The 23360-nt window shown below is 39.5% G+C and overlaps 1 protein-coding gene across 2 annotated transcripts in view; it reads left to right on the plus strand.

Annotated features, from left to right (window-relative positions):
• The window catches only part of LOC111024998 (alanine-tRNA ligase), a 36606-nt gene extending 13599 nt beyond the window's left edge, over positions 1 to 23007 (plus strand). Inside the window, exons 5-9 of one of the 2 annotated variants that reach the window (XM_022302840.2) lie at positions 17438 to 17521; positions 18863 to 18915; positions 19003 to 19067; positions 19184 to 19242; positions 22629 to 23007. In XM_022302840.2, the coding sequence (XP_022158532.1) occupies positions 17438 to 17521; positions 18863 to 18915; positions 19003 to 19067; positions 19184 to 19242; positions 22629 to 22718 (351 nt within the window). In that variant the 3' untranslated portion in view covers positions 22719 to 23007. The remainder of the gene's footprint in view (positions 1 to 17437; positions 17522 to 18862; positions 18916 to 19002; positions 19068 to 19183; positions 19243 to 22628) is intronic. The other variant, XM_088126381.1, reaches the window with a different exon arrangement.
• Positions 23008 to 23360: the final 353 nt, after the last annotated feature.

A 23360-nucleotide genomic window follows, 5' to 3' on the forward strand; every position in this document is an offset into this window, starting at 1 on the left:
CAATAATGGAAGATTCTAGATTCGGATTAGCGTGTGGGTAACGAGAGGATGAAGCAACTTTCAAATCCTTTGACTTTATGGGACCTACATGAGCTTTTTTCATGTCTTTAATAGTGGCTGTGTTAGTTTTGACAACATCACAGTACGTGGAAGAAGACTTTTGCTGTTTACAAGCAGCAGGTAGGGTTGGTGCTGGAGCAATCAATTTCTCTGACTGTGTGTTAGGTGTGAAGTCTTTAAGGAGGTTGTAAAAGGTGTTCCAGCCCCTTCTTTCTTCTCCAACTGGAACCAAGATTTTGTTAATGCTCCCATTGTTATCTAGTCTAGCTATTTCTGCAATAGTGCCTTTTCGATTAGATGACTTTTCTACCCACAAAGCTTGATCATCGATCCTTGTCTCTCTAAAGAAGCGCTGGTTGATTGGGGCAGATAAGAGGGAGGAGAAACAGTTGGCGAGCCATGAAACAGAGGACCAATGAATAGAGATGAAGAAGGCCTTGTCTTTCGAGGTTTCTGAGATTTTCATACGAGAACCCCGATATCTATGGTCCAACTCTACCGAGAAATGCTTTCTTTCTATCGTGGCAGACCTATGAGAGGGCGCTGGTTTGCCGAACATGGCTACCTGTGAAAAAGCTTAGGGACGGCATGGGGTCGGTGGTGGGGGGAAGATGGGAGTGATGGTGGAGAGGGTGACGGTGAGGAGAGAGGAGAGGGAATCCATCTTGGATTTAGAATATTTTCTTGATATTTGGAAAACTAACTTAAAATATTTGGGGCGGTTGCGGGTGCTCTAGGGTATAGGGGAGCAAAGTTCCGACTTCCAGTTATCAAAAAAATAAAAAAAATGTGGGGACTATCGATAGGATTGATTATATAATAGTTTACCTACCTCCTTTTTGTTTTTTTTTAATCAGAAAGGGGAAATGATATAAATCGACAAAAAAGGTGACAACCTAGGGGTCGGATAGAGGGAACCCTTACTGAAAGGGCTACACAAACAATACCATCCAATCATTTATAATTATGAGGAGGTAATAATTATAAAAGAATTATTCTACTTTTCATGGAATGAATAGTCGTCTTCCTTTTGAAAGTGAACTGAAGATGCCCTCTCACCTCTCTCTCCCGCGACCACCCACCAACCCCACCCCCCACCCCTTCCCGGCAATCCACCATGCCCTTTCCTGAAGCTCTCCCATGGCCACCTACCCACAATCGCGTCCCGTCGTCATTGAACGGAGAGCTTTGCTTTAACTATTGACCAAAGATACTGTGGAAGCAGAGTAAGAATTTCGGAACCCACAAAGGATCGAGCTTTCTTCATCTCACTTCATTGGTCATCTCTTGAATGGCTGAAGAATATCTTCTTATTCTTCACCACCCTCCCACTGCACCTTTGAACCAAAGTTCTTCAAGGAAACCCACATTGATGACCAACCCATTTGGGTAGAAAAGACTTTCAATAGAAAAGGCACTCTTGCCGAGATAGCCAAGCTGAACAACAATGGAGGTTTAAACAAACTCTTTGTTCCTATTGGGGAAGAGAGAAAAGGTTCGAAGACATTTTACAACCTTTTAAATGGACCAACTGTTCAAAAACAACCCCTGATTCCTATCATAAAACCCTCACCCACCCTTCTTACCCACCACCCTCCACCACTATTAATCACCCACCTACCTACCGTGATGTCCTCAACAAAGGTAAACAACCGATTGTTGATTTAACCAGTGTTTTTAAGGCGCAAGGCGCACCTCAAGGTGACAAGCCTTTTGATCGTCTTAAGGCGAGACGCGATAAAAAGGCGAGGCCTGAGTGAAGCAAGGCACCCCAAATAAAATAATAAATAAATAATTTTTGTAAGTAAAATAAATCAAAATTCAATTTTAAAAAATGTGAAAATTTTGAAAAGAAAATAATATTCAAATAAAAATGAACTTAAATAATTCAGAAAAGTAGGCATAAAGAAGAAAAAGTAGAGATAAATTGTATTTAAAATAAATAGTAAAAAAATAGTTCAATTGTATTTAAAATAAACAGTAAAAACCAAATAATTAAATGGAAACAGCTGTATTTATGGGAAAACGAAACGTTTCATCTTCTTGCACCGAAAAGAAAAAAAAGAGTCTTCTTCTTCAACTATGCTTCTTCTTCATGTTCTGGTTCGTTTCCTCTTCTTTCTTCAACGCTTCAACATTACCTACCATCTTTCCCTCCTCATCTCCTACTTTTCTCCTCTCCCCCTTCTTCTTTTTCTTACTCTTCCTTCTCCTTTCATTTTTTTTTATTTTTTTCATTTTGAAGTGGGTTCTTCTTAAGTTCAACAAGGCGCTTGCCTCGCCATAAGGTGAGGGTGCGCCCAGGCGCTAGGAGGCACGCCAAGGCAAGCGCCCGATTGAAGGCGCTCGCCTTGGTACCTTTCAAGGCGCACCTAGGCGAAATCGCCTTGCCTCTCGCCTGAGGCGCTCGCCTGGGTGCACCTTGAAAACACTGGATTTAACCAAACACCCATAGCCAAAAAGGACTCGGAACACACCTACTAGTGACTATGCAGAAGCTGACCTTCAGCTCGAGTCTTCCATTATAGTCATGAGGAAACATTTACACGATGATTGGTTCAAAATTACAAGGGCCCTTAGAGAAGACATCGGTTTCTTCTGCACCCTTTATCCATACACAGCTGATAAAGCTCTCCTTCGGTGTGAGGGCAAAGAACAGGCCATCATTCTCTGCAATATTAAAGACTGGTATAAGGTTGGTAGTTTCCACCTGAAATTCTTTGACATCAACCATCTCGATCCAAATATTTCTCCAAAAGTTCCTTCATATGGAGGCTGGATAAAAATTCGGAATCTTCCTCTGGATAAATGGGACAAAGGTACTTTGAAGATCATAGGAGACACTTGCGGTGGATTTATCGAAATAGCCAAGAAAACTCTTTTTTAGACTTGACCTAATGGAGGCAACTATCAAAATAAAGAATAATCCTTATGGATTCATCCCTTCAGAGGTTAATATTCACACAACGCCCACAAACCTTATCAAAGTACAAATTAACCCTTTTTTCCATTCAAAAAACTTTGTGGGATATTCCGCCAGAATCCATGGAGACATACCCACCAGAATTCGCACTGATCCGACCATGTTTTGCCCCTCCGACGGACTTTTGGGACCAGCACCTATTGTTTCACAAAAATGGAACTCCACCAGCCCCGATACAGAAAGTGCACTGCCAACTACCTCACTTCGTACCTGCTCTGTCGCTGATGCAGTGTTTTCGAGGCGCAAGGTGCACCTCAAGGCGACAAGCCATTAGATCGCCTTAAGGCGAGAGACGATAAAAAGGCGACGCCTGAGTGAAGCAAGGCGCACCTTTATTTTTATATATATATATATAAAATGCCAAAGTTATAAAAAAAAGATTAAACAATAAATATATCAAATAAAATAAAGAAAAGAGGTAAAAATATTAACGTACATCTTTTAAAACATTAAAACAGTAAAAAATAATTTAATGTTTAAATAAAAGTTCACTTAAATTAAGAAAAAAAATATAAAAATTTTAAGTTTTTATATCGTAAAATGCAATAGCAATAACCCATTTAAGCTGCCATCTGTTTATTAGTCACCATGCATGGCACTAGCACTAAATGTTCTTCAAAATAATACCATGCATGACCCTCATTTAATGCTTCTTGAAAATATAATTCTACCTTTTGCTTTTCTCCCACTTTTCTTATTTTTCTTTTTTTTGCATCCGAATCTTCTTCTTCCTAATTTCAATACTTCTTCTTCCTTTCACTCTTCTACTCTACTTTTCATTCTTCTTTCTTCGACTCTTCATTCTTCTTCCATCCTAATGTTTTTTCTTTTTAATTTCGACGATCGACGGAGGCAAATAGTTGCCGGCAAAGACAAAGAAGGCGAACAAAAACAAAGAAGAAGCTGTCAAGGAGAATTTGGATAATTTTTAGGGTTTTTCATTTGAGGTGGGCTATTTGTGTGCCCGCCTTCAACAAGGCGATCCCCTTGCCTCAGGCGAGAGGTGCGCAAAGGCGTGTCGAGGCGTGCCAAGGCGAGCGCCCGGTTGAAGGCGCTCGCCTGGGCACCTTGCAAGGCGCACCTGGGCGAAATCGCCTCGCCTCTCACCTAAGGCGAGCGCCCGGGTGCACCTCGAAATCACTGCGCTGATGGGCCCCACCCCCTGCATCATAAAGATGGCCCATGTGACCCATCAACATCAAAGTCAAACCCCAGCCTATGGAGACCCACGCCACCTTACACATCCTTTGATTTTTCACCAAATTGTCCTTCTCCCACTGTGGCAGGTTACCTAAATCTGACAGCCTTCCCCCTCAATCAAACTTGCCATCACCTATCCCACCCCTGCCTCCCCCCTTACACATCATTAACCCGTCCGAATTGGTCTCTGACCACAACCTAGCTCTGATACCAACCCCTCCCTCACAGACTTCATCTCTCCCCAACCCAACCCTTCTCCTCGAAGGACCAAAACTAGCCGTTAGTATCGAGGAAAAAAAGACCTTCCTTATCCCGGGTACAAAACAATCTACAAACTCCCCTGTTCTTCTCTCTGAATTTGAACAAGGTATCTCTAGCCCCTATCCCCTTACCACTGAGCCACCCTCCCAACCACCCCTACTCATCCAATTGATAATGTGGCCCCTGAATTCTTTGGGAACACTGACCAAGAACACCCTCCTTGTTTGTTTGACCCCAACATCCACCCTTCTGAGTATCTTCAAGTGGTTGCTCCTTGGCTTTATACTATGGGAATGGGCATTTTCCCTATCCCTACTAAAGTCACAAAGAAGATGCTTACCAACAGAAAGTAGAATCAAGGTAAAAGGGAGTTAGCAGGTCTTTCTTCTTCCATAAACTACGACAAACCCTACTCCACACACATGGCAGGCGGGTCTACATTTGCTAGATGATTATCCTATCTTGGAATGTCAGAGGTCTCGATTCATGGGACAAAAGAGCTATGATCAAAAGTCTCATCAACAACCATAATCCTACCATTGTCATCCTCCAAGAGACGAAATTAGAAAAGATTGACCGTCTCACCATTAAATCGCTTTGGAGCTCAAGGGATATCGGCTGGACATCCTTGGATGCATCAGGCACATTAGGGGGTATTCTTATTATGTGGAATGATCCCTCTTTCCATGTTACAAACATCACTTCGGGTCTCTTCACTTTAACCATCCTCATCACCTTTTCTGATGGTCTTAATTTCTGGCTGACAGGGGTTTATGGACCTTCTAATTCGACAGACAAGCCCTATTTTTGGAGAGAGTTAACAGACCTATCTTGCCTCTGTGCCGATTTCTGTTTCTTGGAGGAGATTTTAATTCCATTAGATGGTCACAAGAAAAGTGAACTTACCACCGAACCGACCAGAAATATGAGATGTTTTAATTCAATCATTGAGGATGCAGAGCTACAAGACATTCCCTTAACAAACGGTCTCTATACGTGGTCAGATTATCGAGATAGCCCTACTCTCACTTTGATTGACAGATTCCTTGTCTCCATAGCATTCCTCACAAAATTCCAGAACGCTTCGGTTAGGAGACTCAGTCGCCCGACCTCAGACCACTACCCCATCCTACTCTCTTTTGGCATGGCTAAATGGGGCCCTTCACCCTTCAGATTTGAAAATGCCTGGTTGCAACATCAATCCCTCAAACCTTTGATAGAATACTGGTGGCTTAACACCCCACTCAGAGGATGGCTGGGTCATGGTTTTATTGAAAAGCTAGAAGGGCTGAAATATGTTCTAAAGCTATAACAAAACCACTTTTGGCAGCATCATCCAACAAAGAATCAACTTCTTTCTAAACTTTCTCTATTGGATTGTATTGTAGAAGAAGTTGGATTCTTACAACCTGTTCAATCCACACAAAGGAGAGCCATCAAGGCATAATTGCTCTCGATAGTGGCAAAAGAAGAATCCTTATGGAGACAAAGGTGTAAAAACAGATGGCTACATGAGGGAGACCTTAACACATCCTTTTTCCATAGAATTGTGGTGGTTAAAAAGCGAAAGAACTCGATCACAGAAATTCTCTCTTCAGAAGGCAATAACCTCTTTGAAGAAAAGGATATTGAACAAGAATTCTTTCTTTTTTTGACAGGTTATATACAAAGAAGGAAGGCACTACGTTTCTCCCAACCCCACTAAATTGGAGCCCGATCACCACCCAACAAAGTGCCTCATTGAACAGCCCTTCTCTGAGGAAGAAATTTGGAGAGCTGCAAAAGAGTTGGGATCAAACAAGTCTCCTAGACCGGACGGTTTCACGGCTGAGTTCTTTAAACAATTTTCGAACATTCTTAAATCAGACATCATGAGAGTGTTCCAAGATTTTTTTAAGAATGACATTATTAATGCTAGTCTCAACGAAACCTACATTTGTCTCATCCAAAAGAAAATGGATGCATGGAAGGTTGGAGATTTTCGCCCCATTAGCCTTATTTGTTGCCTCTACAAGATTATTGCTAGACTTCTCTCAGAAAGGATGAAAAGCTTGCTGCCCCACACCATTACAAAGGAACAACCAGCTTTTGTGGCCGGAAGACAAATCCTAGACGCCTCTCTAATAGCTAGTGAGATCATCGAGGATTGGGATAGAAAAAAGAGAAAAGGAGTGGTTATCAAGCTCGATATAAAGAAGGCTTTTGACAAAGTTGATTGAGATTTCCTTGATGAGGTTCTTGCAGCCAAAGGATTTGGTCACACATGGAGAAAATGGATTTGGGGCTGTATCTCAACAACAAACTTCTCCATCATTATTAATGGGCGACCCCAAGGTAAAATTACAGCTTCAAGGGGCCTCCGACAAGGTGATCCCTCTCCCCCTTTTTATTTATAATGGTTGTTGATGTTTATAGTAGACTTATGTCACTGCAAACAACAACTTTATTAAGGGATTTGATGTGGGAAACAACTCATTGGCCATTCATCACCTACAATTTGCGGACGACACCATTCTCTTCTCCCCATTTGAAGACTTCTCCCTCACAAATATATTCAATATCATTAGGCTTTTTGAAGAGGCATCAGGGCTTAACATTAACCCCCAAAAATCAGAAACGATAAATCTTGGAGAAGAGGAACTATCATCTCTCAAATCTAAATTTGCTTGCAAAATGGGGACTTGGCCGTCCACTTACCTTGGATTACCCCTCCGTGGTAAGCATCAGACCATCTCTTTTTGGATCCAATGATTGAGAAAATTCGGAAACATCTCCTATCATGGAAATCTTCCTATCTCTCCAAAGGCGGTAGACACATATTCATACAAGCCACCTTAACGAACCTCCCTACATACTATCTTTCCCTTTTCCCTTTGCCAACAAAAGTGGCTCATACATTAGACACCTTATTTTCAAGGTTTTTGTGGAAAGGTAATGGGGAGAACAATGGAATGCACCTTCACAAAAGAGTCATTTTAGAACTACCAATCCAAGAGGGAGGCTTAGGGATTGCTAATATGAAACTGAAAAACAAAACTCTCCTTGCAAAATGGAATTGGAGATACATCAAGGAGGATACAGCTCTTTGGAGGATGGTTATCGAGGCAAAATTTGGGAAAGCATCTTGAAACCACAAACCTGTCACTACATCTCACCCGAATGCAAAAAGTCCATGGGCTGCCATTAGAAAGACACAAAATCTGATTTTTGACCGGCTGGCCTACAAAACTGGAAATGGCAGGAACATTTCCTTTTGGGATCACCCATGGATGGATAGCGTGCCCCTTAAACAAACATTTCCTCTCCTTTTCGCTTTATCAACAAGAAAGGAGGCTCCAATCTCTGATTTCTGGGATGAACTGGGATGAATATACAGCAGGCTGGAATTTAGGATTGAGGCGAAATCTTAAAGATGATGAGATAATTGAATGGGCAGACCTCAGTTTTCGACTCACAGGGGTACATTTAACATCAGAAAGGGATGTTTTATTCTGGAAACTAGAAGCAAATGGATCTTTTTCCACCAGCTCCCTCACAAAGGACCTCGCACACAGCAACAAAGTGTCCCAAAACAGCCTCTACAACACTATCTGGAAGGTCAAGTGCCCAAAAAAAGGTCACTGTGCCATCAATACCAATGATAAGTTACAAAGAAGACTCCCCTACATGGCTATTTCTCCACAGTGGTGTATCATTTGCAAGAACAGCTTGGAATCCCAACAGCATCTCTTTACCGCCTGCACCTTTGCTTCTGAGTTTTGGAAGGATATTCTCAATACTTTTGGTTGGTCCACAGCTTTGCCTAATGACCCCCAACTTCTCCTTGAGGCCACCCTAAACAGACACCCGTTCAAGAACGAAAAGGAACAACTATGGACAAATTTCATTCGAGCTTTTCTTTGGACTACTTGGGGTGAACGAAATCAAAGGACCTTCAATGACAAGACACAGTCCTTTGACCGTTTTTTTGATGCTATAGTGTATAAAGCTATCTCTTGGTGTAAAACCTCTCCTACTTTTCATTACTATAGCTACACTCCCCTCTTGTATAATTGGAAGTACCTTATGTAACCCATCTATGGGCTTTTGTATACCCTCTCATGGGGTTTGTAATTTCATACATCAATGAAATTGTTTCTTTCTCAAAAAAAAAAAAAAAAAAAATAATAATAATAATTATAAAAGAATTTCTTGTGGTTTGAACACCATCTTGTATGCTGAACAAAATTACAAAAAGAATCTATCGATGTTGTCTTATCCTCAAAAGTCTGTTTGTTACATTCCTTTCAAATAAGCCCGAGGGTAGCACCCCGCAAAATTCTAGCCTTCCCTTTTAAGAAGTTTCCTGCTAGACTCTCCGAAAGCCAACAGTCAACATGCTCTGGCAGACAAAAAGCCAAACCAAACTCATTCAAAATGAAACCCCAACACTGTTTGAGCAAAATTACGATGCCAGGAGATGTGGTCAACCTACCTTCCTTTTGAGAATATGATGTTTTTCCATTTCTCAAATATTCTAGAGATTCCTTTCACTACAAGGGTTCCAAAGGGATAAGGATTTCTTCCAAGGGGCATGCCAAGATAATTTAATGAGAGCCTTCCAACTACAACTAAATATTCCTGCTTCCTAAACTGTTTTATGATGGTCAATAGTAAAACTTGTGAGAGTTGTTCTGCTAAGGTTGTTCCTCGAACTAGAAGCTAATATGAATATTATTAGAATACCAAAGATCTTGTGGAGCTCATCATTGTCATATTCATTAAAAAATTAAGACGTTAGCTATGATGGAATCATGGAAGATGTAATGGGAATTTGACAATTTTTAGAATACCCATTGCCCAGGGCATGAAATCTCTCCTATGAGGCCAAGCAGAGGCTGAAGTTGCTCACAAGCATTAATGCGAAGGGGACATCATAGCAACCATCATGTTGGGCCTTAACTTGTTGGTTTGAGCCTTCATACCCCAAAGGACAAGTCTCAGCCTTTTCAGCTTCATCTAACAGACTCAGTTCAAACCTTCCAAGTATGATAAAATTTCAACTGAGTTAAATAATTAAGCCTAACCACTCTCCTTTGCCTGGAAGCATGTCCTTCAAGGTCCTAACCTGCCAAAAGTTGATAGTTCCTTTGCTCAAGTTAGGTAGTGTCGAGGATGAATAAACTACTACTCAACTCAAAAGTTTAAGTTGATGGGTTGGATAAATTTAATTCATTTGTATGGATTCTCAACACTCCCACTCACTTGTGGGCTTGGATAATTGCACAAGACCCAACAAGTGAAAATCATTATAAATGGGGAGGAAACAACAATAGGGGTTCCGAACACACGACCTCCTGCTCTGATACCATTTTAAGGATGAATTAACCACCACTCAACCCAAAAGCTTAAGCTGATGGGTCGGGTAAATTTAATTCATTTATGTGGATTCTCAACGGGTGTAAATGCAGTTCATTTGTGCTCAAGTGCAACTTGATCATCCACAAGAAGGTCCAATGCTTGCTTGACACCAAGTTCATCTCATAGGTCAAGGACCTTAACTAGCTTGCAAACATGGTAGTAATCAAGCAGAAGAAACAACTTTTGGGGGTTTTGTATCTTGAACATTTTTCCTTTTCATATATCAATGAAAAATTGTTTCTTGTTAAAATAAAAAAAAAAAAGTAATCAAGCAGAAGAACTTGAAAGTAGAAAGTATGCATTTACTTAAAAGATTCTGAACAAGGCATGTCCCAAGGATCTGCTCTCATTAACAAGATCCTACAAGCTTTTGATTGGTCAATCGCCCTGCCTCTTGACATCCTTGATCTCCTCTCACTTGTACTTGTGGGACAGCATTTCAAGAAAGCAAAGGAGACTGTGGAAGCATCTCATTTGCACCTTTCTATGGATTTTTTTGGAATGAAAGGAATCATAGGCTCTTCCTAGATAAGGAGCTACCTTTCAACACTCTTTTTGACAACATTCTATTCACTGCTATGTCTTGGTGTAAATCATCCACTTATTTTCACTCATATAGCATGACCTCTCTTTTAACCAATTGGAGAAGTTTTCTGTAACTCCATTTGTTGCTTTTATGGTGTTTTTAGTAAATAGTTACTGTAAATACTTATTTATTATTTTTCTTTTATTATTTGTAATTAGTAGATTATTGTGATAGATTTTATTTTGACTTGTTTCTCACCTCTGCTTAAGGTGACTTAGGGTTTTATTATTAAAAATATATGAGAAATAATTATTTTTTCTCTCCCAAATTTGAGATGGTATCAGAGCCAAGAGGTTGAAACCCTAACCCTAACCCTAAATCTAGCCGCCGCCGCCACCACCCACTTTCGCCGTCGCCGACCGCTGCATACACACTGTCGCCGACGCTATTGTCAGCTCGTTGTTGTCGTGGGTTGCAGAGTGCGTTTTTTTGGATCGTCGTCTTCGTGGGTTACAGATCACAGACGCGGGTTGTGTTTGCAGTCGGGTTACAGGTCTCAGCCGCGGGTCTTCGTGGGATTGCATCGCCACCGCTACCTCCCTCGGTTTCGCAGCAGGTTCGTGGGATTGCATCACCGCCGCCACCTCCCTCGGTTTCGCAGCAGGTCTTCGTCGCCGTCGCTCCCTTTTAGGGTTTCGACGCTGCTGTTTGTTCGCCGATACTGCCTAAGGGTGCGTCGTTGCCGCCTGCCGTCGCCACCTAGGGTACGCTGCCGCTGGTCGCCACTGCTGCCGCCTCGTTTTTTATTATTTGCTGCTGTTTTTTCTGCCATTGTGGTTTGTTGGTGAGAATCAGTAGCCATGGTTGATGTATCTTCAAAGAAAACAGATCAGCCGTATAACTCTAAGATTTCTGAAACCTGGTTCAGCCCCAGTGGTCATCTTGTCCAAATAACTAACATCTGGCTTAATGGAGACAATTTCCTTCGTTGGTCTCAAAGTGTTCGGATGTATCTTCGTGGGCAAGGCAAAATTGGCTACATTACTGGAGATAAAAAAGCACCGGCTGCAGAAGATCCTTTATTTACTACGTGGGACACTGAAAATTCCATGGTAATGACTTGGTTAGTTAATTCCATGGATGAGGAGATCAATGCCAATTATATGTGTTATTCCACTGCAAAGGAATTATGGGACAATGTGAAAGAGATGTATTCTGATGTAGGGAATCAGTCTCAGGTCTTTGAACTGACTCTAAAGTTGAGTGAGATTCGACAAGGAACAGATACGGTTACAAAGTATTTTAATTCAAGAATTTGGCAAGATTTAGATTCATTTGATACTCATGAGTGGAAATGTTCAGATGATTCTAAACTTTATTTGAAAATCGTAGAAGAAAGTCGAATTTTCAAATTCCTTGTTGGCCTAAATGTGGAATTTGATGAGGTCAGAGGCAGAATTATTGGTAAGCAGCCACTCCCAACAACTGATGAAGCCTTTTCTGAAGTTCGCCGTGAAGAAAGTCGTCGGAATGTTATGCTCGGTAAGAAAAGTACAAGCAACACTGTTGAGGACTTTGCATTGGTGACGGAAGCATTTGCAAATAAAGCATCAAATCATCAAAGTAAGGGAAATGAGAAACCTCGTGTATGGTGTGATTATTGTAATAAATCTTGACACACCCGTGAAACTTGTTGGAAGCTTCATGGAAAACCAGCTAACTGGAAGAGCAATAAAACGGTTGAGAGGAGTGGTGGCAGTCAGTTGTCTTCTATTGCAAATACTGTTGACTCTTACCAGTTCAGTAAAGAGCAAGTTGATCAACTCCTGAAGCTGCTAAAGACTAATCCATCATCTGGTAATCCTAGTGTTTCCTTGGCACAATCAGGTAATTATCCTCATGCTTTATCATGCCTTAATTCATCTCCGTGGATTATCGATTCTGGAGATTCCGACCATATGACTAGTTCCTTTAAACTTTTTCAGTCTTACTCTCCTACTTATTGCAATGAAAAAATTCGAATAGCAGATGGTAGTTCCTCTTCTATTGCAGGAAAATGAACTATTCGATTGACTGAAGCTATTACCTTAAAATCTGTTCTCCATGTTCCTAAACTAGCATGTAATCTTTTATCTGTCAGTAAAATCTCTAAAGATTCTAATTGTCGTGTCACTTTCTTTGAAACTCATTCTGTCTTTCAGGATCAGGATTCGGAGAGGATGATTGGACGTGCTAGGATGGTCGATGGTCTCTACTTTGATGAATTTCCAACTAGTAATAAAAAAGCTCAAGGCTTGAGTAGTGTCAGTTCTCCTTCTGTTAGTGAAAAAATAATGCTTTGGCATCGTAGGCTGGGTCATCCTAGTTTTTTCTATTTAAAATTCTTGTTCCCAACCTTATTTAAAGGTGTTGACTGTTCAATTTCTCAATGTGAGAGTTGCATTTTGGCTAAACATCATCGTTCGACATATTCTGTTCAACCTTATAAGGCTTCCAAACCTTTTTATTTAATTCATAGTGATGTGTGGGGGCCTTCAAAAATTTCAACTCATAGTGGAAAACGTTGGTTTGTAACTTTCATTGATGATCACACACGTTTATCTTGGGTTTATCTCATGACAAAAAAATCTGAGGTGAAAGACCTGTTTATTCATTTTTATCATATGATTGAAACTCAATTTCAAACAAAAATAAGTATTTTCCACTCTGATAATGGGACGGAATATTTTAATGACTCTTTGGGAAATTTTTTGAAAGATAAAGGTATTTTCCATCAATCTACTTGTCGTGACACTCCCCAACAAAATGGTATTGCAGAACGAAAAAATAGACACTTACTTGAAGTCTCTCGTACCATTATGTTTTCAATGCATGTTCCACAATATTTGTGGGGAGAAGCAATTCTCATGGCTGCAAATCTAGTAAATCGAATGCCTTCTAAAATTTTGAAATTTAAAACTCCCTTGAATTGTCTAATAGAATGTTTCCCACTGTTCGTATTTTCTCTGATTTACCGAAAAAAGTTTTTGGGTGTACTACTTATGTTCACATCTCTAGTTTTTTTCGGTCCAAACTTGATCATCGGGCAGTAAAATGCATTTTTGTGGGCTATGCCTCCACACAGAAGGGTTACAAGTGTTTTGATCCGACAACAAAAAAAGTTTATGTCAGTATGGATGTGTCTTTTTTAGAAAATCAGCCATCTTTCCCCAAAATTCTCTTCAGGGGGAGGAATCCAGTTATGAAGGTAATTTTTGGGATCTCTCTACCCCTATTCCTAATATCATTTGTCCTGATGACCCTAGTTCCTCAATGCCAATTGTAGAAAATTCTTATTCAGGGGGAGAAACATTACAAAATGACCCTAGTGATCAAAATCTTGAGCTTCAGGTTTATACTAGAAGGAGACCAAATCAAAGGAATGAAGATCAGAGAGCTGACTTGTCACTAAACCAGTCTAATACTCCGAGGTATGATACTGAAAATGCTGGTAATGCATCTCCTATTCCTACTTCATCTCCCATTCAAAACAACTTACTTAATGTGTCTGATCTTGATATTCCCATTGCTCTTAGAAAAGGTGTTCGTAGGTGCACTAAATATCCTATTGCTAATTATCTTTCATATGAAAACCTTTCAGATAGTCATAAAGCTTTCACTTCTAGGATAAATAACATGGTTATTCCAAGGAACATTCAGGAGGCCCTAAATGATTCGAATTGGAAATTAGCAGTTATGGAGGAGATGAATGTTCTAAAACTGAATTGCACATGGGACATTGTAGATTTACCAAGAGAGAAGAAAGTTGTAGGATGCAAATGAGTTTTCACTATAAATGCTGACGGTAGCATTGAGAGATACAAAGCAAGGTTGGTAGCTAAAGGCTTTACTCAAACCTGGGATTGATTATCAGGAAACATTTGCCCCTGTTGCTAAGATTAACTCGATTAGAGTTCTTCTATCTGTTGTTGTTAACTTAGATTGGCCTCTTTACCAATTGGATGTCAAAAATGCCTTTCTCAACGGAGATCTTGAAGAAGAGGTATTTATGGATTTACCCCCTGGTTTTGAAATGGATATTGGAAAGAATAAAGTGTGCAAATTAAAGAAATCTCTCTATGGTCTAAAACAGTCTCCTCGAGCATGGTTTGAACGTTTTGAGAAAGCAGTCACTAGCTATGGATTCCTTCAAAGTCAAGCAGATCACACTATCTTTTATAAGCATAGTGGAAATGACAAAATGGTTGTTTTGATTGTGTATGTTAATGATATTATTATCACAGGCAATGATGTAGATGGATTGGCCTCTCTGAAGAAAAGACTCGCTAGTGAATTTCAAATTAAAGATTTGGGAACTTTGAAATATTTCCTAGGGATGGAATTTGCTAGATCGAAAAAAGGGATCTTTGTTAATCAAAGAAAATAAATTATTGACTTACTTGAAGAAATAGGTTTACTTGGGTGCAGGGTAGCTGAAACTCCTGTGGAATTGAATTTGAAGTTGCAAGCTGCGAAAGACGAAGAAGTTAAAGATAAGGAGAAATATTAAAGACTTGTGGGTAGACTCATTTATTTGTCTCACACTCGTTCTGATATTACCTTTGCTGTAAGTGTGGTAAGTCAATTCATGCACGCCCCTAATACAGTTCACTTTGAAGCTGTTCATAGGATCTTAAGATACCTGAAAGGAACTCCAGGCAAAGGTATACTATTTAGAAAGCACGACCATTTACAGGTTGAAGTTTATACTGATGCCGATTGGGCTGGTAGTACTGTTGACAAATGATCCACATCTGGCTACTGTTCCTTTGTTGGAGGTAACTTAGTTACGTGGCGTAGCAAAAAACAGAATGTAGTGGCAAGAAGTAGTGCTGAAGCAGAGTTTAGGGCGTTGCCTCATGGTATCTGTGAGGGTATATGGATAAAAAGGCTATTAGAAGAATTGAAGTTTTCTCAGAAGGCACCTATTCGTGTTTATTGTGACAACAAGGCCGCCATGTCCATAGCTCACAATCCAGTCCTACATGATCGGACAAAACATATTGAGGTTGACAAACACTTCATTAAGGAGAAGATCACTGCAGGGGTCATATGTACTTCTTATCTGCCAACAACAGAGCAAATTGCTAATGTGTTGACTAAAGGTCTTCCAAAAATGCAATTCGATAAGTTGATTAACAAGCTGGCAATGGAAGATATCTATAAACCAGCTTGAGGGGGAGTGTTGGTTTTATGGTGTTTTTAGTAAATAGTTACTGTAGATACTTATTTATTATTTTTCTTTTATTATTTGTAATTAGTAGATTATTGTGATAGATTTTATTTTGACTTGTTTCTCACCTCTACTTAAGGTGACTTAGGGTTTTATTATTAAAAATATATGAGAAATAATTATTTTTTCTCTCCCAAATTTGAGACCATTGGGCTTTTGTGGGGTTTTCTTTCCCCTTTTGTAATTTCAAATATCAATGAAATTGTTTCTTATCTAAAAAAAATTAGATAGTAGATGTTATGGATGACCATGATTCATTGAGCCTCACGGACACCTTCTTAGGCTGCCACTAGATTCTCTGCATCTGACTAAGAGAAGACTGCATTTTGTCAGCAACAGACACTTTTACAAAGCAATGTTATTTGGCTTGAAGAATGTGGGGAAACCTAGATTATCCAACTGAATGTTTAAGTAAGACAGTGGAGGTGTACATTTGGAGGGACGTGATGCAAGTGTTTTGGACACGTGATCACCCAATGGGATATCAAAGCAACCCCCAACTAGATTTTTGCTGTGTTGGAGATGGAGCTAAGCTATCCGAGTAGATTAAAGAAGCTAAAAAAGGGTTTAGATGCCAGGTTGCAATGTACTCAACATATTCATTTCAAAATCGTTGAACCATTGCCCGACCTGTTTCAAAGAAGTTTGGTTGGATCAAGAAATTGAACTCAAGATAGCCAGGTTCTTTGTTCTCTGCGCTATGATCCCATAATTATTGGACTTGTTATCCAAGTTCTCATAAAAAACAGAATGACCATTACATAGGATACTTCGGCTCATTCTTGGAAGCCACCAATAAGAAGAAGTATAGCAATGAGAAGCTCGCCACTCGCCAGTAGGTCCTTTGAACTGCCACATTTGTTGTCTGGGAGGCCATCCTTGCTGCTCTCAACGGTTCTTTCAAATGAGCCTTACGACCTTATCTCCCTCATGGTTGCTGGTCACCCTTTTAAAAAGGAAAAGAAGATCCTTTGATGCATTACATCAGGCCTTTTTTCTGGAGGACTCGGAACGAAACCACAGAACTTTTCACAAGGAGCAACCTACAATAGGTTTTTTGAAAGTATAGTTTTTTTTTTCTTTTGTCATCTCTGGGTGTAAATTGTCTCACATCTTTCATCATTATAGAGGGGATGTTTTACATAACTCCCTTCAAATGAGGTTTTCCCTTTTGTTATTTCATACCATCAATGAAATTGGTCAAAAATATGGAGATGAAACTATAGTTTCTTGCTTAAGGTTTTTTTTTCTTGTTTTTTTAGTTGTTACTACTTACTAGTTTATTAAAGAAATTTCACCATTACACATGCTAACCAAGGCTATGTCTTAGGTGCACGCTTTCGAATTGGGCTTTCTAAAGTAGTCATCTATGTAGACTCGCCTATTAGTTGAGCGGAGTTCCTCAACATACTCATGCTCAACTCTTCCAATAGAGCTCCACCTTCCTTAGATGGTAGCTGACTTCCTTAGGCATTAATTATTTCTCCCTTAATGGGAGTAGGGGTATGTGTACATGCATATACACCCAAAAATTCACTCTATGATGTAATCTGCATTCGCACCATTTTCACATACTTGATGTACCCGTGTTCAATTTTATTCTATCACATGGCGTTGTCTCTTGTTATAACATTCTGAACTTAATTAATTTATTCAGTTATTCCAACTTCTACAAATGTCATCATTTCTTGGATTGACAACCACTGGAAATACTATATTTGAATTGATTTTGCAGTCTTTACTCTCGAAAGCTGATGCTCAAGTTAAGGAGTTGCGACAGTCAATTGATCGGATAAAGGTCGAAAGCGAGAGGCTGGAGGTAGGATTATATATTTCTCATCAATCCTTAACTCATTATATCTGATGGAAAGATTAGTAAAATTGGAACATGGATACCTTTGTGTCCAATAAATTGAAAAGAGCTGAAATGATTTTTTTTTAACAGGAAAGATAAACTAGTATTGAAAGGGAAATGCTACTCCCCAGGATATTGTTACAAAGTTTGCTAAACCTTATTATAAATCATTGCATATAATAAAAAGTTTAGAAGCAAACAGTCGTAAAAGATAAAAGTGAAAAGGAAACATTGGTGACCTGTATGAAACTTCGGTAGCCATCGGAGAAACTTGGTGACTAGTATAAAATTTAGTAAGGAGGAAAAAGAGTGAAGATTCGAGAGAAAAGAAGAAATAGAAGTCTTGTTTTAGTGGAGTGTTCGGAAGCTATGATGGTTGGCAGAGGCGATTAAGATGAATTTGGAATACAATCAAAACCAGAAATTCTTTAGAAACATAAGAATTACAGAAAGATCATGTTAGGTGGAGCAATTAGCCAACTAAGGTCACTTGTATATGGGATCACTTCTTCATCCAGTGATGAAAGAAGAGATTTGAAAATTAGGAGGGATGGAGATAGGTAAGAAAAGAAAGATACAATTGGCAATGACGAGAGTTCATGGAAGTATACTAAAGAGGTGTTTGATGGTCGATGGCAGTAAAGGGAAGTCAGACTGGTGGAATGGTGAAGGATGTTATACTCATGTGCTTCCCACGATGATTGCTTTGCCATATTGGAAGCATAAAAAGGTCTATTATTGAGGATTGCATACATTATAATCCATTAAAGTCTAACTACATTATCATGTTCACAAGAAAGGCCTCATCTACAAGAATGAGATTTATCAAATAATAGGGACTTGCACTTCGCCGTAGAGCGAGCAGAGTTTTATACAATAGTGGAAGTTTTCTCTTGCAGGGATAGTTATTTCCCCCAGTTTTAGCACTTGGCTTTTCAGTTTTAAAATTTATCTGACTGTATGGATGAGGTAACTTGACTTGACAGTTGACATGCTGTATGAAAGAAGCTCACATGGCATTCATGCAAGCATATGAGTTGTAGCGTCCAAATGGAAGGCATTCAGAAGGGATCATGTTTTATTTTTGTAAATTTGCAGTAGGATGTGATAACTTAATGAACTGTACAAAAGATGCTCACATGGAATGATGCATTATGCATTGTTAGGGTTCAATTCAAACAGAAATCATCCAGAAAAGGATCGTGTTTCATATTTGTTAAATTCGCATCTGTAATTTGTCAGTTTTTCCATTTTATCAATTATTTGTACTCTAGGAGTGAGAAACTATTATGTTATTCATTTCAGAAAAGAACACTTCAAGCAGAAGGGGAATTGTTACGAGGAAGAACAAAACTCAGGTTTGCACTCAATTTGTAGGTAAAAGGGTGTCAGAAATATACCTCATTGGTGCCCGTTCTCATCTTTTTTTTCCTGTTCTCCTGCAGGCAAGCAGGCAAACAGATTGAAGGTGTGATTCAATCTGCTCATACAATTGAAAGAAAGGCAAGAGGTACGAAAATTGAAACGGGGTCTTCTAGCCACGTTAAAATTGAAGGATGGAAGAACATTGTGCATGGAATTTTTGCTACATCTCATTTCATTCTATTGTCTGTATCATGACATCAGGTTTGAAAGATATTCTTGCAGATCTTCCCACAAGGGAAGCTTCACAATTTAGGACTCAGGTGAGTGTTATATATTTAACTATTCATTTCTTTGTAGTGTCAGATCCCCATTGAACACATTTGGTTAAAAGGAACTTCAGGATACACAGCCTATAAACTTATAGTTCTTCCTCGTAGTATTACCATTTTAATGTCTCATAGTAGGGGGTGAGCATAGGAGACCGAGAAACCCATCTGACTGACCAAAACCGACCAAACCGACATTTGTCGGTCGGTTTAATAACAATTTTGGTTGGTTTCGATTTTAGAAAAACAAAAACCGAGTATGATCGGTCGGTTTGGTCAGAAAAATGATTTCCGACTGACCGATTGACCGATCATTTATTAATATTAAAAGAAAAAAATGAAGCAGACTGCATTTAATGCAGTTTGCTGCAGGCTGAAATCCAATGGCCGCTGGTTTTCAGCCTATTCATTATTATATATTTTTTTATTTTTTAATTATTTTTATTATCTTTTCATCTTTCTTCTTTCCTATTCTCTCATTTTCCTCTGTTCTTATCTTCTCCTCACCTCACCTCTCCCTCCATTCTTTTCTTTTCTTCTTCCCATATTTTCTCGTTCTCCTCTTTCCTCCATTCTTTTTCTTCTCCTTACCTCTCCCCTCCATTCTTTTCTTTTTCTCTTCCCATTTCTCAGCCGCACAGCACTCCACGGTCAACATTTTTTTTCGCCTTCTCATTTGAAATTTCCACCGGCGCATCTCACACCCTCACTCTCATCCTCTTCTTCGTTTTGAGTGCTGCAGCGCCACGACCTCGCTTCCTTTCAATCTTTTTTTTTTCCAAATTTAAATGTCGATTTTCTGACAACCGACCGAATTGATTGTCAGTCGGCCGACACAGAGATGGTTGGAAAAATCATCGGTTTTCAGGTCTGGAAACCGTCTACATCGGTTTTCAATGTCGGGGTTTGCCAAAAACCGACCCCGATTGATCGATGCTCACCCCTATCTGATAGGCCCCAAATCACTAGAGTATATGAAAACCAAGGGGCAAACTCACCGCCACGAGGTTTGAGACAAGGGGATCCACTGTCTCCATTCCTCTTCATCATGATGACGGATGACATAGCCGGTTGCTCCTCCATGGAGAACACAAAGGCTTCCTCCCAGGTTTTGTCTATAGATGTGGTTTGGTTAATATTGAGCATCTTTTTGCGGATGACACTCTTATTTACCAAAAAGGATTCCACCACCATAAAAAATCTCCACAAAGTCATCAATTCTTTGAAGTTACCTTGGGTCTCAACATAAATTACAAAAAATCCAGCGTATATTGTGTTTCTATTAACCCACAAGTCATGGAGCAGATTGCAAAAGAATAGGGTTGTGCAACAGGGAGTTGGCCAAGCAGTTATCTGGGTCTTCTTCTAGGGAATCCTAGAATGGAGGTCTTTTGGCTGCCTATTATTGAAAGGCTTCAACATCGGCTTAGCAGATGGAACAACCTATTCATCTCTAAAGGGGGGAGACTCACCATTCTACAATCAGTCCTCACAAATCTCCCAATCTATTACCTCTCCCTCTTCAAGCTATCCGAAAAGGCTGTCGAGCGTATAAGTAAAATCTTCAGAGATTTCCTATGGGAAGGATTGAGTTTAAATGGAAGCCACATCTCATAAATTGGACCCGTACCCAGCTTCCACTTCATGAAGGAGGCCTAGGTGTTGGGAACATCAATCAAAGGAACCGAGCCTTATTATCCAAATGGATTTGGAGATTAATTATTGAGCCAAACCAGCTGTGGAGGAGGCTCATCACGGCAAAATACAGTGGTTCTCTCTCGGTTATTTGGCCTACCATCCAAAATAGCTTGTTTAAGGGACCATGGACTGGAATCATAAAACAAACCAGCATCATAAAAGACATATGCAACCTGCAGAGTGGGGGAAAGAAGTCATCTCAGCTTTTGGCATGATAAGTGGCTTTCACAAGGCTCATTGGACAGCCTCTTCCCAAACCTTTTTGCCATATCAACAAACAAAGAGGCCACTATAACAGATCTTTGGTCACAAACTACATCCTCCTGGGATTATAATTTTTGCAGACCTCTAAAGGATGAGGAGCTTACAGATTGGTTGGGTCTCTCCCATATCCTAAATGAGATCATGCCCACCTCCCTTGATGACCGTTGGATATGACCCCTAGAAGCAAATAGATCCTTCTCCACAAAATCGGCTTACCGTACCCTCACTACAAACACAAACATCATGGCCTCCACCCACTTCCCACGAATATGGCAAGGGAAGTGTCCTAGAAAAGTCAAATTCTTCTGTTGGGAGCTTAGTCATGGGGCGATCAACACCCACGATGGGATTCAGAAAAAGCTCCCACATATTACCCTCCCCAAATTGTTGTCACTTATGTTTTGAAGCTCCACACAGGGCCATCTTTTCATTCATTGTGCTTATGCAAATCGGTCTTGGAATCATCTCCTTCCTACCTTTGGGTGGAAGATAGCCCTGCACAACAAACCATCTACCTTCCTTGATCAGCTTTTTGGCGGGACATCCTTTTAAGAAAGGAAAAATGACTTTGTGGGTTCAATTTGTTCGGGCTTCCCTATGGAGCTTATGGTTAGAAAGGAACAATAGGGTCTTTAATGACAAAGCCCTCCCTTTTGATATCTTTTTTGATAGGGTTACTATCCTAGCTCTTGGTTGGTGTAAATGTTTCTACCCCCTTCAATAGCTATTCTCTAAATGAACTTATTATAGCTATTCTCTAAATGAACTTATTACAAGCTGGAAGGCTTTCTTGTAATTGCCCATGAGGCATTTTGTATATTTCATACCATCAATGAAATATTTGTTTCATTTAAAAAAAAAAATGAACGCAAGGATGTGAGGAAGAGGGAGTTGGTGTGAGAGGGAGCATTACGCAATAGCAGGTGGAGCCCATAGGGAATTTTGTTAGTTATGTGTGGGCCCATACTCATAGACGTATAAGGTGGGGGCGGCTAGCTGTTTTGTGTATCTTTTTGGATAGCATTTATGTGTTTTCTCTGCTTTGACTTGTGTTTTTTTTTTTTAACAAGATACAAACTTTTCATTGATATATGAAAAAGAACAAAATTGTTCAAAGATACAAACTCCCGAAGGAGTGATAGAGAAAAACAGGAAATAGAAAATAAAACATAGGACAAGACTACAAAGGAGAAAATAAAACAGGAAATAAAGGCTTTGACTTGTGTTTTTGATAAATAAAATTGGGGCTTCGGCCTATCAAAGTCTTCAATCTCTTATCTTATGTGATAATTCTGATTTGATGTTTTGAAAGCCCACTTTGTGTGTGCGTGTGCACGTATATATATTTTTTGGTCCAAAAAAGGGAAAAAATAAGGAATTTGCTTTATATTGAAATATACGTACACTCATCTTGGCAGGTTTCCAACCTTGCTTCTGAGGCAAAGAAGGAAAGAATTGCCTTGGGAAAGGAGGTCTCCAAAATTAGCAACTACGGAATATCTGTCTGATAATTCAAATTCAACATTGGGTCAGTCCTTAACGATATACACCCATCTTACTCTCTATTTCAAATTTGGCCTAGTCTGCTCTGAATCTTTGAATATATGCACGACTTGCATATCCTCTCTCATTTTTCTTTTATTTTCTGTGGGAGGAATAGCTTCTTTTAATTTTTATATTGCTCCGGCAAAATAAGTTTTGAAGACTATCCATTGAGTTGTACCATTGAAAGGTGAACTTGATTATTCAGTAGAATAATTATATATGCAATACCGATAGAGTTGGTTTTTTTGATTATATCGTAATCTTAAATTTTGAATGGTTGATATAGTGAATGGTGAGAATCATGGATAATATTTTTCATTTAGTCAAAAAGGTAGAGTTAGATTAGGATACTAATTCAAAATCATGTAGTACATACATTCAAAATCATGTATTGACTGTATAGTAAGAATTGTGAGCTCGTCAGTCAGTAGTCCAATGAATATTCCTTATCCCATTACTTGTGTACTAATGTGATTGCATGTTGTTGAGGAAGATTATCATTATCTTCTAAGTAAGAAATGATTGGGATGCTCGAGTCAAAAAAATACATCTACCCAATAGAATTTGGTTCTTAGATTATCACGACAAACATAGAGGATTAGATA

Source organism: Momordica charantia (genome assembly GCF_013281855.1).
Source record: "Momordica charantia cultivar OHB3-1 chromosome 7 unlocalized genomic scaffold, Mcharantia_2.0 BLBB01000007.1, whole genome shotgun sequence".
Classification (NCBI taxonomy): Eukaryota; Viridiplantae; Streptophyta; class Magnoliopsida; order Cucurbitales; family Cucurbitaceae; genus Momordica; species Momordica charantia.